Source organism: Limulus polyphemus, unplaced genomic scaffold (genome assembly GCF_000517525.1).
Source record: "Limulus polyphemus unplaced genomic scaffold, Limulus_polyphemus-2.1.2 Scaffold1529, whole genome shotgun sequence".
Taxonomy (NCBI): Eukaryota; Metazoa; Arthropoda; class Merostomata; order Xiphosura; family Limulidae; genus Limulus; species Limulus polyphemus.
Genome location: NW_013667139.1, coordinates 149,966 through 172,528, shown reverse-complemented (window position 1 = coordinate 172,528; position 22,563 = coordinate 149,966). Strand labels below are relative to the sequence as shown.

The 22,563-nt window shown below is 30.9% G+C and overlaps 2 protein-coding genes across 5 annotated transcripts in view; both read right to left on the bottom strand.

Annotated features, from left to right (window-relative positions):
• Positions 1–6,143: 6,143 nt before the first annotated feature.
• Positions 6,144–10,947, bottom strand: LOC106463958 (calmodulin-like). Its single transcript, XM_013924049.2, has 5 exons — positions 10,845–10,947; positions 9,747–9,777; positions 9,453–9,584; positions 8,110–8,292; positions 6,144–6,415 (listed from the first exon to the last, which is right to left on the bottom strand). Exons 1-5 carry the CDS (start codon positions 10,845–10,847, stop codon positions 6,315–6,317), a joined length of 450 nt encoding a protein of 149 aa, XP_013779503.1. The 5' UTR covers positions 10,848–10,947; the 3' UTR covers positions 6,144–6,314.
• Positions 10,948–14,273: 3,326 nt separating this feature from the next.
• LOC106463955 overlaps positions 14,274–22,563 on the bottom strand; it is a 43,424-nt gene continuing 35,134 nt past the window's right edge. For 3 of the 4 annotated variants that reach the window (XM_022391592.1, XM_022391593.1, XM_022391595.1), the window contains 2 exons: positions 20,970–21,015; positions 14,274–20,344 (listed from right to left, as the gene is read on the bottom strand). In XM_022391592.1, coding sequence (XP_022247300.1) covers positions 20,333–20,344; positions 20,970–21,015 — 58 coding nt within the window. In that variant the 3' untranslated portion in view covers positions 14,274–20,332. The remainder of the gene's footprint in view (positions 20,345–20,969; positions 21,016–22,563) is intronic. The other variant, XM_022391594.1, reaches the window with a different exon arrangement.

Genomic DNA, 22,563 nt, shown 5'->3' with positions numbered 1-22,563 from the left:
AACATAATCAACAAAATCAAAGCTTTTGACATTAATCTACTATGTCAAGAAACTAATTTATACTAACATTTTGAAAATAAAAGGTAATAAATATTTTTAAAGAAAGCCGGAACAGAAAAGAGTTGTATATATCATATTTATAAAAAAAACTTAAACTATAGTTATTTCAAAATATATTGTTAAAATAAGCAGTTAATTTGTAGTAACTAGAGGTAAGTTATAACAAAAAGAAACAGCATATCTGTAGTGAGCTGTACACAATATAAACAGACTTGGAGTGCTTTGTGATCAGCAGAAAAAATTAATCTGAAATGGCTTTTGACCATTAGCAACAGTTAATCTGTAGTGAATTATGGATAGTCGAGAAAGTTAATCTGTAGTGACTCGTGTTTATTAGCAACATTTAATCTGAAGTGACTCGTGTTCAGTGTTCACTAGAAACAATTAATCTGTGGAGAATTATAGACAGTGTAAACAGTTAATCTGAAATGGCTTGTGTTCAGTAGAAACAATTAATTTGAAGTGACTTGTGACCAGTAAAAACAGTCAATAGGTAATGACAACGAGTTATGGCCGTAATAAATATTTAATCTGTAATGAATTATAAGAATATGTGAGCAGTTACCTTCACTACGTTAATCACAAAAATATTAAACTAACTATAAAATAGCAGTTCAATAAACTAAGTATAAAGTCACACGTTACTGTCATGGCTACTAAACAATATTTTAATCAATGGATTAAAGTCAGAGGTTACTGTCATGACTACTAAACAATACTTTAATAAAATGACCAAAGCCACACGTTACTGTCATAACTACAAAACTATTTTAATAAACTGATTAAAGTTGCACGTTACTGTGGACCACAAACAATACTTTACTAAACTGACTGTAAAGTAATGTATTGATATCATGACTAAAAACAATACTTTATTGAGTTTATTGTAACATAATATGTCATGAAAAAAGACATTCACTTTAATACTGACAAGGCACGTGGCAAATAGGTGAACTGTATCTCATATAGAGATCAGTCCGCCATCTTACCATAAAAGCAATGATAAGTTACAAATGTTACTGGATAATCTTAATGTCCAATATAAGATTTTAAATAAAGGTCACAGGAATAATCTTAATGTCTAATATCAGTTTTTAAATAAAGGTCATAGGATAATCTTAATGTCTAATATCAGTTTTGAAATAAAGGTAACTAGATAATGTAATGTCTAATATCAATGTCAAATAAAGGTCACTGGATAGTCTTAATGTCTAATATCAGTTTTTAATAAAGGTCACAGGATGATCTTAATGTCTAATATCAGTTTTTAAATAAAGGTCATCAGATAATCTCAATGTCTAATATCAGTTTTTAAATATAGGTCACTGGATAATCTTAATGTCTAATATCAGTTTTAAATAAATGTTACAGGATGACCTTAATGTCTAATATCAGTTTTTAAATAAAGGTCATCTGAAATTATTAACCTAAACCACAAACGAAGATCATCGGAGAGTATTAACTTAAAATAACATGCTTCACAGAGATATCATTGAACAAAGATAAATTAAATCAACGAAAGATTACAAAAAACAGAAAAAAAAGATCATTGAACAATTAACTCAAACCCAACGACAAAAAACAGATCATTGGACGTTAATTTGGTACATTTAAATATTTAAGGAAATAAGTGGAAAAGAAAAAAACAAATTATGACAGTTACGAGTAAAACGCATTATTTCCGGTTTCAGTAGAACGAAACTTGATAACTCTACGTGATAAACGAGGCCTCTAACCTTCACCCCCGGTTCGTAGGTCAATAATCTCACAGCAAATTCTTAACAAAAATTATTTAGTTCAACTAAGATTACTACGCCTTTGAAATCCACAGACTTTCAATGTGTAACACAACAAACAAGTTTAATATCATTTTCCAACTATCATTCATAAGAAAAGAAAAGCAAACTGGTCAACCAAAAGAATCCTAAAAACAATAATAGTACACCAGTATAATAATGCACAAATGATTAAAGAATTCACGAAACATATACAAACTCCCGGCTAATTTCGACAGGCCTAGCTTGTCATTTTCAAGGGTCGGGGTTAAAATTGTTCTCAGCGTTTTGTATGTTCAGATTCAAAACGACCCTGGAGAAATTAAGTATTAAGTTTCACTAACGGCAGTAGAGTGCAAAAGTTCTAACTGGAGAAAAGCGACTTCCAAATAGGGTTGGGTTCCTTTGAGAATAACAAACGTGGTCTGTCGAAATTAGTCTTGAATATTTGTTTATGTTTTTTGAGTGATTCGTGAATCATTTAATCTGCTACACCTTTGGTTTGGTCGGGATTCAGTGAACCTCACAGTTGGCCCTGCTACACCTCTGGTTTGATCAGGATTCAGAAAATATCACTCGTCTTGTTTGATAGAGATTCTGCGAACCTCACTGTTGGCGCCGCTACACCTCTGGTTTGATCAGGATTTAGTATATCTCGCATTTGGCTCTGCTACACGTGTGGTTTGATTGGGATTCACTAAACCTCACAGTTGGCTCTGCTAAATCTCTGTTTGTTCAGGATTCACTGTACCTCACAGTTGCCCTGCTACACATCTGGTTTGATCAGGATTTAGTAGGTCTCGCATTTGGCTCTGCTACACGTCTTGTTTGATCGGGATTAAGAGAACCTCACAAATGGCACTGCTACACCTCTGGTTTTGCACAATATATGTTTATTAATTTTTATAAATTGTATACAAGTTAATTTAAAATTTATTGACTTTTTGTTTGTTTAGAGATTTGCTAGGCACTGCTACGAAGCACTAAGTTAAACTGTTAAATTCTTAAGCAGAACTGGATTATGTTAGCTTGAGCTCGTAATACTGTAAACACGGTAGTTGGATAACCTATGGAAGCTCACGAATTTAGGCGTGTGTGTGTTTTATCAAATAGCCACATTGTACTATCTGCTGTGTCCACTGAGGGGAATCGAACCCATGATTTTAGCATTGTAAATCCGTAGACTTGCCACCGGAGGGACATGAATTCAGGTTAAAAATAAAATGTTTAAGGCTTTAGTCGCTAATATGTTAGATCTATTAAATATGACAATACGTTTGAAAAAGTGTACTTTGGTGCTATAGTTGTCAAGGATCTCTTTTACAAAACTAATTATAACACACCGACGTTTAGTGGTACATATATATTTTACAGAACACTGGACATTTGAGAGACTGATAATGACACAAGATGTTAAAAAAAGTTTTTTTTTTTATATTTATCGCTGAAATAATTCCTTGAGAGCGAAAAATAACATGAAAACCATGCTCAAGTAGCGCCAAAAGGCACGTGATATATCCCGTACATTCATTCATGCATGCAGATGACCTTTTATACGGGGTATGTGCTACATTATGGAAGGGGTGGGGTGTAAACAACGAGATTGGCGACAACTAAAACTATACAAAGTAACATATAGTTAGTTACTATCGTTACGAGACTGGCAGTAAATCCGTTGACATTTCAAGAATATCAAAAGCAGCAAGATGTCATGGATCTAACAAATAAAATTTTTGAAGAGCCTTAATTCTCCTTTACCAGGCTTTATCAAGAGGTAACTTCGTGCCAATTCTCCTCTTTAATTTTCTCGAACAGTATTTATATGACTCTGAAGAAACATACTACGTGTGCAGAACAGGATATTTTCGTCTCAAAGGCCAAAGTCTCAATATTCTCCAACAGACGTGATGGTGTCAGCAGAAATGTCGAAAACTGAGGTCATCAGTTTCTTCAATAAATACAGTCACGCTGACCTGAAGTAAATAGAAGTGTAGGGAGAGCCTTTCGGATTAATTTGATATTTAATCGTAACTGATCTTTGACCCACGTGTCATCTGCTGTTCATAGTTTAACAACGTGCATTCTTTTGCATATTTTTAGTTCTGTCGTTTCTTAACGAAATATAGTCATTCAGTAAAGCAGATGTTGTTGTTTGTTATTAAGCACAAAACTACACAAAAGGCTATCTGGGCTCTGCCCACCACGGTTTCTCGCTGTATAAGTCCGCAGACATACCGCTATGCCATTGGGGAGGCAGAGTAACACAGATAAGAAAATATTAACTTGTTCTCGGAAATATTCATCAGCCTTACCGTTTGGTTCAACTGAATGACACTTTTGGATGATGCCCATATAACTAATGACTGGCTGGAGAAATGGTCTTTAGATATTTAACAGTTTCGTTCCATTTCATTCATCTCTTGTTTATGAATTTGTAAACTGTATATCCACGAAGTTGAAACGTCATAAATATAATTCAATAATATATAATAAACAGTGCCTTAATTAAAATTATCCAACAGACAATGACTTATCGTAAGTGTTAAGCAACTTGAATGGTGAAGAAACTTTTTAAAGTGTAGGTTATAATCAAAGTTTGGTAACTGACACCTTCCTGTTGTTGTACAAAGTCCTGTTTACCTTTTATTAAAGGTTTTGTTTCTAGTGGCAACTTTTAAGTAAACTAATACTAAAAATTTTTATCTTCTCTAATCACATATATTCTACTAACATATTTCTATGTTGATTTCAAATTATGTTAAACTGTATATAATTACTTTCAATTAAAATAATTATAACACATATTTTGGAAATTCTTATAATTATGAAAAAATTAATCAAATAATGTCTGTTTGTATTAAAGAATATCAAATTTAAAATCTCAATAATATTAAATTCTGGCAATATATTATCTTCACTACTTAGTACATTATTAAAATTCTCACAGTGACTTTAAAGTAATATTTTGATTTTTATTCATATTTAAAAAACTGCTAATATGATATTTGAGCAACTGGTGATAAACTATGGTATAGATAAAGGATAATTCTTAAAAGCTACTAGTGATATATTACATAGATAAAGGAGAACTATTAAAAGCAACAGATGATATTACACTTCAGTTTAAATAAAGGAGAACTTAAAAGCAACCGGTGATATTACACTACAGTTTAGATAAAAGACAACTTAAAAGCTACTGATATTACACTTCAGTTTAAATAAAGGACAACTTAAAAGCAACCGGTGATATTACACTACAGTTTAGATAAAGGAGAACTTAAAAGCTACTGATATTACACTACAGTTTAGATAAAGGACAAGTTAAGAGCAACTGATGATATTACACTACAGTTTAGATAAAGGAGAACTTTAAAGCTACTGATATTACACTACAGTTTAGATAAAGGACAAGTTAAAAGCAACCGGTGATATTACACTACAGTATAGATAAAAGACAACTTAAAAGCTACTGATATTACACTACAGTTTAGATAAAAGAAACTTAAAAGCAACTGATGATATTACACTACAGTTTAGATAAAGGACAACTTAAAAGCAACTGGTAATATTACACTACAGTTTAGATAAAAGACAACTGAAAAGCAACCGGTGATATTACACTACAGTTTAGTGTAATATCAGTAGCTTTTAAGTTGTCTTTTATCTAAACTGTAGTGTAATATCACCGGTTGCTTTTAAGTTGTCCTTTATCTCAACTGTAGTGTAATATTACCAGTTGCTTTTAAGTTGTCCTTTATCTAAACTGTAGTGCAATATCACCGGTTGCTTTTCAGTTGTCCTTTACTACAGTTTAGATAAAGGACAACTGAAAAGCAACCAGTGATATTAAACTACAGTTTAGATAAAAGACAACTTAAAAGCTACTGATATGACACTACAGTTTAGATAAAGGAGAACTTAAATGCAACAATGTAATATCAGTAGCTTTTAAGTTGTCTTTTATCTAAACTGTAGTGTAATATCAACAGTTTAGATAAAGGATATCTCAAAACTTCTACTTGCACCATCAAAACACACACACACACACACAAAATATATAACATGCTTTCATTATTTATTGATTTATCCCAAAAATACATACATATTTGTTCATCAATATTTTGAAATATGAACACTATATAAAAGTTTGACAAAACATCAGACAAATTATTAAATGCATAAATCACATCAAATTTACACTGAAAGAAATGCAGTGAGGCAGACATCATTATTAATATTGGTTTTCTTTTGTTAATAAACTCAGTATAAAAATATTTATATTAAACAGATCTTTCAATTAAAAATATATTAAATACTTAAAAAAAATATTCAAAATCAAGATTTATTTTTCTTTCATTAATCATAATAGAAGAAAATCACAGTTTTCCACAACCACATAAAACCATAAATTAATTCTTGATAAACAAAATTTTGAACATGATAAATTTTTTACATGCAAGTCTTTAAATACACAAGAAATTAGTAATAATCTGGTACTGGAGCACAAACAACACGAACAAAATCTTCATATCTGACATACCCATTTGGAGATATATTGGCTTCCCTGAAGATGCGGTCCACTATAAAATATACACACATTTGTCATGGAAAAGTACAGATAACACCAAAAACAATACACCAGCTCTAATACAGAAGTGACTGAGTTAAATTGTAAGTTTGTACAAATACCATCTGCAATATAGAAATGACTAAGTTAAAATGTAAGTTTGTACAAATACCAGCTGCAGTAGAGAAATTACTAAGTTAAAATGTAAGTTTGTACAAATACCATCTGCAATATAGAAATGACAAAGTTAAAATGTAAATTTGTACAAATACCAGCTGCAGTAGAGAAGTGACTAAGTTAAAATTTAAATTTGTACAAATATCAGCTTTAATACAGAAGTGAGTTAAGTAAAATCTCTTGCTTACCTGATAACCGAAACAACCACAAGAAACTTAATAACATAAAGAAACAACACATGTAAAATATTTTTATCCTTACTGAAACACATTACAGTTTTGATAAATATTACTATTTCAAATTACAAGAATACACAAATGTTTGAAAGACTTAAAAAGATACTGTCACATAATCCTTCCAATACTCAAGTTTAGAATTTAAAATAGTCTGATATAGCAACTTTTCAATACCAGGAACGAACCCACAGCCTCTGTTGGGGATCACTAAAATGCAAATACAATTTGCTTAAAATTTAACTTTTCTTGAATTGTTATATTACAGGACATTCCAATGCAAAGGTCTCCAATTCTGTGAAGATGAAAGCCTGCAAGATAAAATTTAAGGTTTTTAAAGAAAGGAATATCTACTGTTGAGCCATATCTATAAAACAAAAGGTGTGATTCCAGCAGGGAAGAAAATAGACTACTCCACAGCTGGCTACCAGTTACACACCAAAAGAAGTATAAAAAGTTAAGTCCTGGATATAACCTAAAAACACAGTAGTCCATTGCAGCTTAAGTTGGAACTGTAAATAATCTAGGTCTACAAAAATGACAAAACAGACATGTTTACAAGTTCCTCCCAAAAGCTATATAAGTGGTATCTGGCATGTGACAAACAAAAATATGTCATTACATTCAATCAAGTGCAAATCCACTTAAGTGTCTCCAACAAAGTACAGTCAATATATTATTGTCTTGCTGATGATTCAAAAATTCACTGTCTGCTAATAATACAGCAATTAATAAAAATGCTACATTACATTGTTAAATTTTTCCCACAAAATTTGTGGTGGTTGCAAATTACAGCTATAATATTACATTAAACATCAGGAGAGTTGAGAAAAATAAGGTTAACTCTGCATACTATCAGCCTATTATGCTGACACCATTACACAATGAGAAAACACCTTTGTAAGGATTGGATGCCAGTAATAGATTTTTGTCAAAACAAAAAATCCAGCCACCTGTCCAAATTAATGTACCAGTTCCTCAACAGCATGCAAGCTATACCAATATCCACTATGGACTTTTGTGGTTTGGGGTTGTTCAAATGGGCCCTTGGAAGTCTTATCTCAAACATTTGATGGACTCTGGAAAGTGTGTAAAGAGGAAGCAGACAATATTGATCTCTGTGCCTCCTATAGAAGAAAAACTACTGCAGGGCCAAAGTTCATAATCAAACCAGAACTGTCATGAAGAACACCCTTCTTGAACATTTCATTACACACACACACACATACATACAATGATCAAGCCAATGACATTACTAACCAACTTAAATCTTTTTTTTAATTCAAGTTTACCATACCTTCTTTAGAGCTCAGTTTCTCCCCCCAGTTAACAAGAATACGTCGCAGTTCTCGAGCAGAAACCTGTCCACTTTTTCCTTTATCAGTGGCCCTAAATGCTTTCATTATTTCTTCCGGAACATTCTCTTTCTTTGTGTGCGTGTGCATAATATCCAAAAAATCAGCAAATGAAATCTTTCCACCTAAAACAAATGTAAAAAAAAAACATACATATATTTATAACTCTTTGACAGTAATAACATACATACAGCTTTCCTATAATAATAACATATATACAAAGATTTTGATTAAAATTTCATTGTGCAGCATCTAAAGCTGCAACCAACATTGTATAAAGTACATTGAAACCACTCTCTGTGATAACATTTTCCTTCACTGATATAAACATACATTTACACTCAACATTGTGATAACAAGTACACAAAAGATTTTACTTTCCTTATTATTGATTATCTTAACACAAGTTTGCTTTACTACAGGTATAGTTTGATTCTAGCATAAGCAAAGTGAAGAGACTACAGAAATTATGCAAACAAAAAAGAAAGATAAATTATTACAATGATAAGCTCTATGGTAACATATATATTTAAAAGCATGTACATATGTCACAAATAGCTTGTACGTTTCACAGTTTTTTCTGTAAAAAGTATAAAATAAAAGCTAAAAAGACACTAAATTACTGGTAGAAATTCTCTCAAAATTTTAGTCACAAGAACAACAGTGCAATGTTCTAACTTAATAATAAGAACAAATATTAAAACTATCAGAAATGCATGCTCTGTCAAAGTGTCTAGCACTCTGTATTTAATATGTTAACACTGCAAGTTTAACAATATAACAGTGATTAATATTAAGTTATAATTAGAGCAAGCTATGTACTTAGAGAGAAACTAAAAATGAACTTTGCAATCAGCACAGCTAATCAAATATAGATTTCTTACATTTCTACTTATAAACAATTAGAATGCATTGTTTTGTCAGTCTGGTACCCTCACTGTTAACAAATATTTTTAGCTGTTAACAATGGCTAATTTAGAAAAGGTACCTAACACAAGTTGCAGTTGTGCTCTATACCAATCCAATCTTTTATTGACAGGTTTTACCAATAATGGTTTTACCAATGTTTGAAATGCTTACAAGGCATTTACTGCTCTAATGAGGGTACAACTAACAAACTTACAATATTTTTTTTTAAATCTTGGTAAATAAAACAAACACATAATGGTTAAAAAATGTATTTATGCTGGATTTTTTAGAAAAACCAAAAACATAGATTATTACCACTGTTTTCAACTTACAAATGTGTCTGTTTGAAACTACATACGCAAAATTTTTGAAATACCTTTGTCTTTAAAATATTTCTTCAGTTCTGTAATAGTTGGGTTCATCCCAAGTGACCTCATTATAAGAGTAAGCTCATCTAAATTACGTATCTGACCACTGCGGGCATTGAGATAAAAACAATCACGAAATTCTGGAAGAGAGTGGGAATAAATTATTTCATTTATTTTAATTAAATAATCAAAAAGAGGATATTAATTAAAGTTTTTATTTTCTGTAACAGTGCAATTATCTTACAGTTGTGTTTAATTCTGTCTTATTCACAAGGAAAAAAAATCACAACAAAAAAGCTTACCATCAATATCCTGTTCCCTGAAGTAACGAGCCTATAAAACAAACAAACAAGATTAAACCTAGATAAACTGTGTTAAAAGAAACACTACAGTAGCTGTAGAAGCTGGATCTAATGTTTCTGAGCTGAGTACAGATACATCAGATTGAGCAATATGATGGATTAATTTTAAACTGTATTTCTTTTTCTTTTACATAGTCATGCTGAAAAAGTGCAAGTTGCTTGTCTATCAAATTAAAAACCTACTTTGAATTCTACAAGTTATTTGTAATTTCAAAAAATAATGTTCTTATTTGTCAAGTACCAATATTCACCCTTATTCAGTCTTAAAATAGTAACATATAGCTGGCAAGTTTTATTATATGAAGTATTGATTTTAAATAAATAATAAACTTCACACCCAAAACTTCAAATTACAAGTTGAATGAAATATTTTAACTTTCATAGGTACTGAAGATAAACTGTGTGACATCTATGTACTCTCAACATGAGAATCTTCTGATTGTCATGGTGTGTTTAAGTCAAAACTAGCAAAACAATTTAGAGTGATTCTTGTCCTTAATTATGTTGAAAATAATAAACACAAATAAAGTAAGTAAAATATGAATAGCCAATAAGAAATGTATATATAAAGCTTAAATCTTTAACTAATGTATAATTAATGTATGAAATCATTTTAATTAACTCTCATTTACGACTGGTCACTGATATTATAATAATACAACTTACAAGTGTGATACACTACAGTCTACAGTAATACGAGCAAAGCAAATAGGCCCAATTACTGCATTTAAAATTACTTTTAAATATGGTTGCTAAATTGAAATACTGGGAGCAGTTCAGTAAAGTAAGATTTGATTGGTATAACAAAAATTAGAAAAATAAAAAGTTAGAATAACTTCGAATTGGTTTTTTTTTTTTTTTTTTTTTTTTTAGTTTTACTCAAAATATCATAATCAATTCAGACACCGAGATAGAATACTACAAACTTTTGCCTACATTAATTTTGTTCCGTAAGACTATGTTTAGGATCTCAAAAAATTAAGTAGCCCTTACAGGTTAAAGATGAAATCCAGAATAATTACTAATAATATACTATACCATTCTATGCTAAAATACACACAGCAGCAAACTCAAGTTGTAGTTCGAAAGCTCAACCTCAAATACATAAACCACGTAAAGAGTACTGTCACTGACAACTTCCTCAACGAAGTTTCCGGTTTGAAGTGTACATTTTAAGCAGTAGGTGGCAATTGAAAGTTTATTTGATTTCTGCATACTGGTGTATAAAAAAAAATTAATACTAGTAATACACGATCTTATAACACCAAATTTGTTATTCATCTTTAACTGGACACTCAGTGTTTCGCTTTACAGCTTTTTCAGGAACATTGCACTAAAACAAAAACCGTAACTGACAGTAGCTTCAACTAGTTAAAATAATGAATTATATTTGAATCTATAACGTGCATTTCTACAGTGTGCTTTTGAATATTAGTAGTAAAATGTATTGTTGAAAGAATTATATTGTTAAATTAATAAACTACTACCTGTAATAAACAAAATTTCTATCTAAGATACAGATTGGAATAACAAAAGTTAAGAGGAAAAAATAAAATAACTATAGGCGCAATCCCTTGTCACTACTCGTCTGTGTTCGTACTTGATAATAAGATCAGTAGGACTAGGGGACACAAATATAAATTTTTAAAGGGTAGGAAGTTATCTTAAGCTAAGTAATATTTTTAACAGGGTAATTAGCCTTTGGAATGGGTTGCCTTCAGATGCGGTGGAAACAGTAAATTTAAGGGAAAGCTTGATAAATATTTAAATATAATAGCTGGCTTTCAGTGTTTTTAAGTTTAGTGGATGGGACAACTAGATGGACCAACGGATCCCTTGTTATCCTTATATGTTATAGTATATAGTTGGTGGGAAAACAATATAACTACAGCTTTGCTTGTTGATGCAGGTGTCTAAAAAACATATGCAGAGTACATTTATGAAAAATTACAATAGGTAGTGATGCAAAATAACCTTAAATTTGTTTTATCATCACATGACTCCATTAAAAATTGCCGTTAAATTTGTGAGTTTGATTCACTTCTCAGTAGGATCGTTACAAGTACCCAATGTTAACACTTGAGTAAAAATTATATTAAACATTACATGGTGTACGTCACTGGAAATACGTCTATATAGACTGCTGTTTATCATGTCCGACATCGTGTGGAGATTCAGCCTGTGAATACGGGCAAGAGCTGTCTAATATAACACTGTACCACAAAAACCACGTCAGTTATAGACTGGGAATGCTAACAAGAGTTGTCTAATGTAGCACTGTACCACAAAAACCACGTCCGTGATACAGCCTGTGAATGCTGGCATAATGAGATCATTAAAAGCTTACAACCGCTGTCAGCTGATTAATTTGAACCTTTACACTTACTGATCGTTGATGCATGCTATTACTATATGTCTCTTCTATTCAAAGTGACTGATTAGACAGATTTATTCACTAGAAATGTGTGAGGATTAACGAGGTTTCACTGTATGTGCTAATACACCCCACTAAAAGTGTCTCACAGAAACTGCCATTTTTTCTTCTCCCCCAATAGAACTTAAAATGATAGACTACAGAGAAGGCAGCCAGCCAACACCACCAATTCTTGGGATATTCTTTAACAACCAGTTGCGGTATTGGCCGCCACATTATAACGTCTCCATGATTGGAAGATAAAGCACCAGAGTAAGAGGTTTCCCCTGGGTTTTAATGGGGATCAGATATAAAAGCCCCTATCTTTCACGTTTAATAGGCAAATGGAGAATGGGCAGGCGCTCGATGGTTGGAGAGTTGCTTATATTACACTAATTTTTCAGGGGGGGGGGGCGATAAGAGTTGTCAAATTACAGTCTTACTTCTGTATTGCGAAAAATTCTATATACAAAACTAATTAGTGAAGTATTATAAATGAAAGCCAACATGGATTCACTAAAGGGACCATGTCTTACTACTTTGTTAGATTTTATCCAGGACATTATTTGTTACCTGGAAGAAGGAAAGAGTGTAGGTTTGGTCTACTTAGATTTTCAAAGCTTTTTGATAAGACGCCACACAAATGACTATTTTAAAAAAAATCACATCATTAGGGGTTGGAGTAAAAATAGTTAATTGCAACGTTGGGAGAAATCAAAAGGTTGTTATTGACGGTATCTAGTTAAATTGGATCCTTGTTACTAGTTTGGTGTGTCATGAGTTCGTGTTTGACCTTTGCTCTTATTTATAATTAATGATATTGATAGGAGAATAAATAGTAAAGTTTACTGATGAAATTAAACTCTTGGACATTTTTAGCTGTATTGAAGACGTTTAGGTACTACAGAATGACTTAGATCAATTGGTAAGTTAGACAAATATTTGGTAAATTACCTTTAATTACAATAAATGCAAGGTAATGCATTTGTGTTGTCATAATTTGGATCAAGCGATTAATATCGGTAAGAACCCATTCAACAGTACGACTGAAGACAAGCATCAAGCCATCGAAGCAAAACTCTCTTGCCAGTAGTAAAGCTAATAAAATTTTAGGGTTTATGTATAGACATATTATTTACAAGTCAGGAGATGCATATTTCTCTCTGTACAAATCACTAGTTAGGCCTCACTTAGAATACTGTGTATAGTTTTGTTCTTACCTAAGAAACGACTTACTTGAAATGTTTCATAGAAGGATTCCAGAGATGGGTTAATTTATAGATAAAATCTCTCAACTTAATTTCTCTTGAGAAAAGAAGGTGGTATTATTAAAGTTTACAATAAATTCCAAATAAAAATAAAATTACAGGTATTATATTTTTATCCACGTATTTGAGGTTTAAAAAAACATTGCAACTTTTTTAGAGCTTAAAATTGCCTTTATTCTTTAAATCTTTTACACAGTTTGAAAATCTGATCGTAGAAGAGTAAATGCTTGGATAACTCGTATTAGTTTTGACATAATCTTGTTTGTAGAATCAGTTTATACACTATCTATACAACAGAAACTTTCGTTATTATACACTACTGTTATACAAACACCTCCAAACTACCTTATTTCTCTGTGCATATTGAACATAAGAATTAATCACTGTTACAGCAGAATAATTAAAAGATAAAATGGTTTTCCAGAATACACAGATGGCACGTATCTAATGGCAAAATATCTTAAATGAACAGTACCACTTACAGGCCACTGTAGTAATTTATAATCTCATTCCAAATGAAGTGCTTAATTAGCTTTCAAGTGTGATATTGTGGTTGTAATTTTGCCACTATTCAAATGGACACCACTATGAAAGACATGTTTCGCTCTAAACTATTTATGAATATTTACTTTTTTCTTTTGTCTATTTGTAAATTGTGTTGTTTATTACGAGCAAAGTTAGCTCCAATCATTAACTTTATCCCTCAATACCACAACAGAGCAAGCATATGAAGATCAATAATTGAAGAAGATACACAAAAATATCAATTCTCTTGTTTGGATGGAATTAAGATAATAAACTTATTTTAATTTTTGAAACCAATATCTTATGAGAAAGAACATATGGACAGAGATTTACTGAAGGTAATAATTGTAATACAAGATTATGTAGCTATAACTATGGCAAAAGTTATTTGCTTGAAGTACTTTAAAAGTAATAAAAACTCAATATATAAACAAAACTACAAAATTTCATGGACGAATCACCTGGGTGGATTACTGGACGAATTACATGTTGCAAAACATGTCAACAATTCACAATCAATTTAAAACAATAACAACTACTATAATCCATTCAGTTCTTCTCACAGCAAACTGAATATTTTTAAAACAAACTAAAAGACAATTCAATAAAAAACATAAGTACGGAAAAACCTGCATTTCATTTTCAGTTAATTGAATGAGAACCAATGGAATACAGTGAAGAATTTAATTTAATCCTTTTTAAACTGGTAGCTAAATCACTCTCTAGATTTCAAGACATATTTTACTATACGATTAGGTGTTAATATAACTGAACAAATTAAAATATATTACATTTTTTAACATTATAGACTTCAAATATAAGTTCTGAACTTGTTACCAAAACTTATGAAAAGGGTGAACAATCTTGGTTGCAAGTTCATTAATAAATGCATAAGTGAGAGCAGAAAATTTTGCCAGTACTGAAACTTCCAAGAATTAACAAACAAATTTTTACCAACACATGCATGATTAGTAGGCATATGACAAAAGTCACAGGCATGTGATGAGATTTAAATGATAACTCAAATATGAAACAAGTCCAAATATTTTCTAATATTTTGTTAATTTTTTTCTGTTTCAGTTCCATTCTGCTCAAAACTGCCAAACCATACTTCCATGTCCAATATGGAAATCTCTCATCCACATAAAAACTTAGACATAATTGAATAATTAAGTGATGTACAGGATGGGCCATAGTTAACACCCCAAATCATGATATTATTTCTGTTGTTTTGTTAACATATGACTTTTCCACATGGATCAATTGTGGGGACACTTTACAAACATTAGTAACGTTAGACTACTTTGGTGATCATGTAAATACAGTTTAATCATGAAGGTTGTGTTATTTGGAACTTTTTTTCCTTTATCAGGAGTTTACTAAGGTCCAACCTGCATTTCTTAACAATGAAGGTCATTTTCTATGCATCCATAATGTGGACTTTTTATTCCTTTTCAACATGGGGTATCATTAAAATTCTTTTAAGTAGCTTAAAACACTAATAAATACACGTGATAATTTTTGTAGTTTTCTATTTGTGTATTGTTTATTTTCAGTTGCTAAAATTCTTTTTCTTTTAAAGTTGTTTCTAAATATTGAAATTAATTATTGGATATTCAAATGATAGTCTGACAAATGTTAGCTTTGAATTAAAAGTTGATACAAAGATTGTGACTCTTACTCTTCAATTAAAAATTACCTCTAAACAGCTTTATTCACTGGAGCACTTATCTCATCACAGTTAACTAATGCAGAAGCAGAGCTTTAGCTGGAAGTTATATACTTAAAAAAAAACTGTAACAAGGGGGCATAAGGATATATCAATACAGTTTCACAGCACTGATTTCTGTAAGCACCTTTTTTGAAAGTTTAACTTTACATCTCTAATTGAATAGTTATCACTTTAAATTTGAGACTTACAAAAAACTGTATTTTACCACACTTAACTCAGCTTTATGTAAAACACCAAAGTTAATGCTACCTCAAGATATTTAAACTAATTTGGCTTTGTGGAACTAACTGTGAAGAAAAAGGAATCATTAAAAACCAGATGTATGAGACTATTCCTTCCATTGAACTGGGTATATAAACATTATATTTTTGTTAGGCTTAAGAGAAAGAAATGGTTGTTCTTACATTCCAATCGATACAGTAATATGCATTACATTTCTGCACTTCTTAAATGAACAATTTAATTAGAACACATTTAACTACCTAAACTGACAGGAAGTAATGAGAGAAAACTTAAATCTTTATTATAAGAAGATGGCCTATTAGAAATAGTATGAACAGGTGTATAGTATGTATCAATTGGCTACACTATAACAAATTAGCCATATTTGTGAAATTTAAATATAAAATTTTGTCTCTCTACTAAGAACACACTATCTAAATATGATTAAATAAGATATAACCACCTGAAATACTAATATGATTTAATACTACAAATGATTTAATAAAGACACTTCAACAAAAATTAAACTACAATCTAATAACAGCATGAACCACAAGAATATCACATATGTAATAACACAGAACAATTACATAATACATACACAATCCTAACACTAGTTAGGACCTAGTGCACAATATCAGCACTAATTACAACCTTGTACATACTTTCAATACTAAGACATAGTATGCATTATTAATACTAGCTTCAAGACAGTATTATTCAGTAGATACTTTATAAATCACAGCTAAGTCCTAGTGTACAGTATAATCCATAGCTAAGAGCTGGTGTACAGTTTAAATCACAGTTAAGTCCTAGTGTACAGTGTAAACCAATGCTATGTCTGAGTGTACAGTGAATAGAAACTCTAGGAGGATACAAAATAAATCATAGCTAAGTCCAGTGTACAGTGGATATAAATGCTAGGAAGATACAGTATAAATCAAAGCTACATCCTAGTGTACAGTTTATGTCATAGCTAAGCCCTAGTGAACGATGAATATAAACACTAGGAAGACACTTTATAAGTCATAGCCAAGTCCTAGTGAACAGTACAAGTCATAGCTAAGTCCTAGTGAACAGTATAAGTCATAGCAAGTCCTAGTGAACATTATAAGTCATAGCTATATCCTAGTGAATGATGAATATAAACACTAGGAAGTCACTATAAATCACAGCTAAGCCCTAGTTTCCAGAATGAACAAGATCTGTAATACCAAAGAAGTTAATGAGATGGAAGAGAAATACATCATAATAACCCTCCTTAACAATGGACATCCAAAACAGTTGATAAAGAAGAAGAAAATTACAGACATTCAACTATATTCCCCCATGTCAGAGGTTTCTCTGAAAACAAAAAGAGGATATGTAAGTAACATAAATTAAGAACAGTACTCAGAAACCACATATAATATAATCACAATTAGAACAGATACCGAGCCACATAAAGACCCAACAAAGACAAAAAAACACCATGTGCAACAACCATTGTGATTTTTGTACTCTAATATATTAAAGAAACAATACAACAAACAAAGTTAGAATTAAGGAGTATAATGGACATACAAGACTTAGTACTACTGATTTATCTGAAATAGCATTCATGCCAGAGAAGACCATAAGATAAATTGGAATAATAAATAAATTATGGGATATGAGCCACAAATTAGTAAAACAAATATAAAAGAAACCTTCTACAACCACCTAACACAACCTATAACAAAACCTGAATATCTCCCTTGAAAACATTCAAGTAATTAACTGATTTAAGTTCTAAAGGGGGGAACTACAAATGAAGTGGACAACACACCAGACTCTTCACCAAAACGACCAACGATCAAATTATAGCCAACAGTCCTTGTGAGGACTTCTCTGTAGGATTAAAAATTTGTTAGTAATTAGTATTTGACTGCCACGATTTTACATAAATACTAAAGAAGACTGACACTGTACATATTAGACACTATCAACAAGCTAACAGTATGTGAAAATAAAAACAAAAGCTACACAATATGTCATAAAAATAAACTTGGTGTCTACAACATTTTGAGCTAAGATTTTCTATGTAGCATAACAATTCATCAATATATGATAACATCAAGTTAAGAAATCAGCTAATCTTTCTGTATATAAATTAATTGATATTCTGGGAAATAATTCATGTATAAACACGTTTGTTTAGTTTATTTACCAGCAACACATACTATCTGAATAGAACATATACTTATTCCCAATTTATTTTACTTTCCAGCTATAGTTCTGTTAAAGCAGTATGTACAAGGTTGATAATATTTTGAAGAATAAAATTTAAATGCTTTTCAAGCATGCATATGCTTTAAGCCAAAACTATAACCCATGAAATGTTGAAAGAAACTCTGATACGCATATCTATATAACAAAAACCCACATAAATGCCATATTACTTAATGAATAACACATTCTTCTCCACAATAACCCTAAACTTTTCAATGATCTCACTTTAACAGCAAACAACTTACAAAGTTTTACTCATAAATGAATATTAAGTAACATATAGACATAAGTACTATCACCAGTAAATGTAATGATACACTATAATGTAAAAATGTACAGTAGTAGATAAAAGTATTGGCTTATTACACCATATGTGAAGGTAAGAAATTAAGGATAAGCCTTAATCATTTTTATTAAAACAAATATGTAAAATACACATTTTATAGAAATTAAAAAAAAATAATCTCTATCAAAAAACAACCTTCATTTAAGGTATTCAAGATAAAAGTACTGCCACTTCTGTTTCATGTTTCCTTCTTTTGTATTTATAACAGCTTTCACACATTTACAGTATATATCATTAAATTTTGTTGAAGAAATTGGAGCCTCCAATCTTATATATGTCCTTCAGCTCAGACTGATTGGACACACAATGCTTGGCTACAGCTTTTTTTTTATCAGATTAGTCCAAAGTATTTCTGTTGGATTGAGATCTGGTGATTGTGAAGGCTAATCCAGCACTTTCATGTTCAATTTCTTCAAGAATTCTAGAACTGACTTAGCTGTATGCTTTGGGTCACTGTTGTGTTGGGAGATAAACCTACTACCAATCAGCCTATGAACAGACAGCATCATTCTATTTTTAACTGTAGGTGTTCTTCATTGAAGGTTTTCCTTTTTTTTCTCCAATTATATTGTTGGCCATTTTTGAGAAAAATTTCTATTTTTGTCTCACCAGACCAGCTTTAGTTGCCTGTTTGTATGTCTTACAAAATTTTAGATGGTTTTATAAGTGGTTTGCAGTAAGTTCTATAGGCATGCAACTCTGGACAGATGATTCTACTATCAGTTGTGCCCATAATTTTCTTTGGACATCCCAATTCTTTCAAGATTTTCAGTTTAATTTGTTCTGACTGTAAGTCTGTGAGAAGTGCTTTTCTCAAGCAAGAATACAACTCCTTTGTCTTGACCATTATATACTCTATTACCAAAAACTTCTTCAATGGTTGTTGGCAGTCATTAACTATTTTTCACTACTAACTTTCTACTATGTAATGGTTTTCAATCAATCAATTTATTTTTAAATTAGTCTTATTGAGGTTTTAAAGGCTTTTAAAGAAAGGTTCCAATACTTTTTTCATGAACAAATATTTGAATTTCACCTTTTTTTTTATGAAGATTATTTGTTAAACCACCAGAAATAGTATAATCTTGTCTTCGTCACATTAATCATGGGCTAATATTCACTAATTACTAGTGTTTCACATGTTTTCTTATATTTTGTGTAAGGTGCCAATACTTTTTGTCTGCAACTGTATTTACTCAACATTGAAACTTCTCAAAAGTAAAACCTTATTAACCTTTCTAAAATAAATGACATAATTCAATGCAAAAACAAACATGAAATTGATATTGGGATTGTAGTTACTTATACATCTCTATCCAAAAATAATACAAATCAAAATAGATAATAAAATGTATAAAAATTTTATAACAGCATAATTTAATTTCCCACAGTGCAACAAAGAATAAATCACAATATTATTTACAACAAACACCTCATACAAATATTCATATATTAAAGAAAGTAACAGCGTCAGTAGAAAATTAAGGTTACTTAATTTTTTATACTGAAGGGTAACTAAAAATTGGTGTTAAGCATGTTAGATTCAAAGAGAAATTTTGTACTGGACAATATGCAGTGAAAAACAAAGCAAGTCTTTTGTTTGCGATACTTTAAAAGTGTGCAATGATTGTCAATGATGTCACTCTAAACTCAGGAAAACATGCATACTGTGAAACTTGGGTTTTTATAATGTAATAAAAATCCATCAGAGATAACCTTCAGTGAGATGCCAAAAAACACTCGTGTTGTTCGTTTTAGTTACACCTTGTTTCAAACTCTAACCTAGATAAGGAAAAATCAAAAAGAATGTGTTAAAATAATGCTATCAAGTGTTTAAATCATTTATTAATATTATAATAAAAGCTATATATTTTAGGTAAATATAAAAAACTTTCAAAAATGCAAATGCAACGATTTAAAAAAACCTCCAAAAATTTAATTTATTTCATATTTACAAACTGGTAGTAATAAATGAAATATTTCTCTCCATTTTCTTCAATTCTGTAATTTTAGAGTTTCATCAAGTACCAAAAGTTTCAAATTTATAAATAAACAGAGGAAAATACCTGAAAAAACCACCTGCTAATTAAATACAGTATTGCATCAATCATATAATTAATAAAACAAGTAACTTCTTTTAGGTTGTTTGGCAAGGTTTTAAATGTAATACAAGTATTGTTTCCTTCTAGAAAAGGGTAAACCTAGTTAGAACTGATGAAGTATTTATATATATTTATTTCTACTAGAAAGTATACCTTATTTAGGAACATTTAATCTAATAAAATAAACATGCATGCAGTGAAATACCAATGTACGATGACAAACTCTTGCTAAATGAAAGTGCTGTTTATTATACCTTTTAAAGGTAATTTGTGCTTTAGGATTTGTAACTGTTTTAAACTATTACCTGTTCAAGAAGTTTGTGACCTCCATCTGCACTTTCTTCATCAAATCTTGCAGCATTAAAAGATACAAGATTCAGTAAAACTTTTCAAGAACAATATCAGCCACTCATTCTGAAGATATAACCATACCACAGTTTAAAGATAAGGTGAGGACTGCATAGATGTAGCAGAAAAAGAAACCTGACAAACACTATGTTTTATACAGAAACTTCAGCAAGAAGGATCAACAAACTCCAGCCACTTTCTGTGCTTAACATATTCATACAAGCTGAAGTAAGATATAGTAAAATCATATATTGAAATCTACACTCTGTCCACCACTCTTATAAGCAATACATATTGCCATCAAATATAAATGTTCAAGAGATAATAAAAGTTATAGTATTTTGGCACTTGTGTATAAAGTTAAAATCATAAATAATATTCAATGTTAAACTGGTACTCAGTTAAAAACATTTTATTTAGGCCTATCTATGACGTTGTAATGTTGAAACATGTAGAGTCGTCCACTTTTTGAAGGCCATAGATAAGCTTAAATAAATTGTACCAGTTTAACATTGAATATTATTTATGATTTTAAGATAATAAAAGATTTAATACTAAACAAGTTACTTATTAGTAAGTATAACATTTATATTTATTTTGGATAGCCTTGTTAATATTCTTAATTATTTGGATTTTTTTATGCAGATCAGTTCATAATGATACTTCTCAAATTCCATGTTTGCTTTTTACATAAAACCTTAAATACTCCTAAAGAACCAGTATTATCTAAAAATGTCTTTATTATGTACAAACATATATATATATATATAGTTAAATTTAAAAATTTTCTTTTTTCTCCAAACATTTAACAAACTAAAAGATAGTTTTGTAAGCATTACAAGTAATATTACAGGTAAAAAACCAGCCATCATACAGCTACAGCACCAACCTAAGGAAATATGTACCAACCACTGATAGGTAACAATACAGTTACAGCACCAACCTAAGGAAATATGTACCAACCACTGATAGGTAACAATACAGTTACAACACCAAACTATGGAAATATCTATCTACCAGTGATGAGTAATGACACAGTTACAACACCAACCTATGGAAGTATCCATCAGCCACTGATGAGTAACAATACAATTACACCACCAGCCTACGGAAGTATCCATCAGCCACTGATGTGTAACAATACAGTTATAACACTAAGCTACCGAAGTATCCATCAGCCACTGATGAGTAATGATACAGTTCAACACCAGCCTACAGAAGTATCCATTAGCCACTGATGAGTAATGATAGTTACAACAGCAGCCTACAGAAGTATCCATCAGCCACTGATGAGTAATGATACAGCTACAACACCAGCCTACGGAAGTATCCATCAGCCACTGATGAGTAATGATAGTTACAACACCAGCCTACGGAAGTATCCATCAGCCACTGATGAGTAATGATAGTTACAACACCAGCCTACGGAAGTATCCATCAGCCACTGATGAGTAATGATACAGTTACAACACCAGCCTACGGAAGTATCCATCAGCCACTGATGAGTAATGATACAGATACAGCACCAGCCTACGGAAGTATCCATCAGCC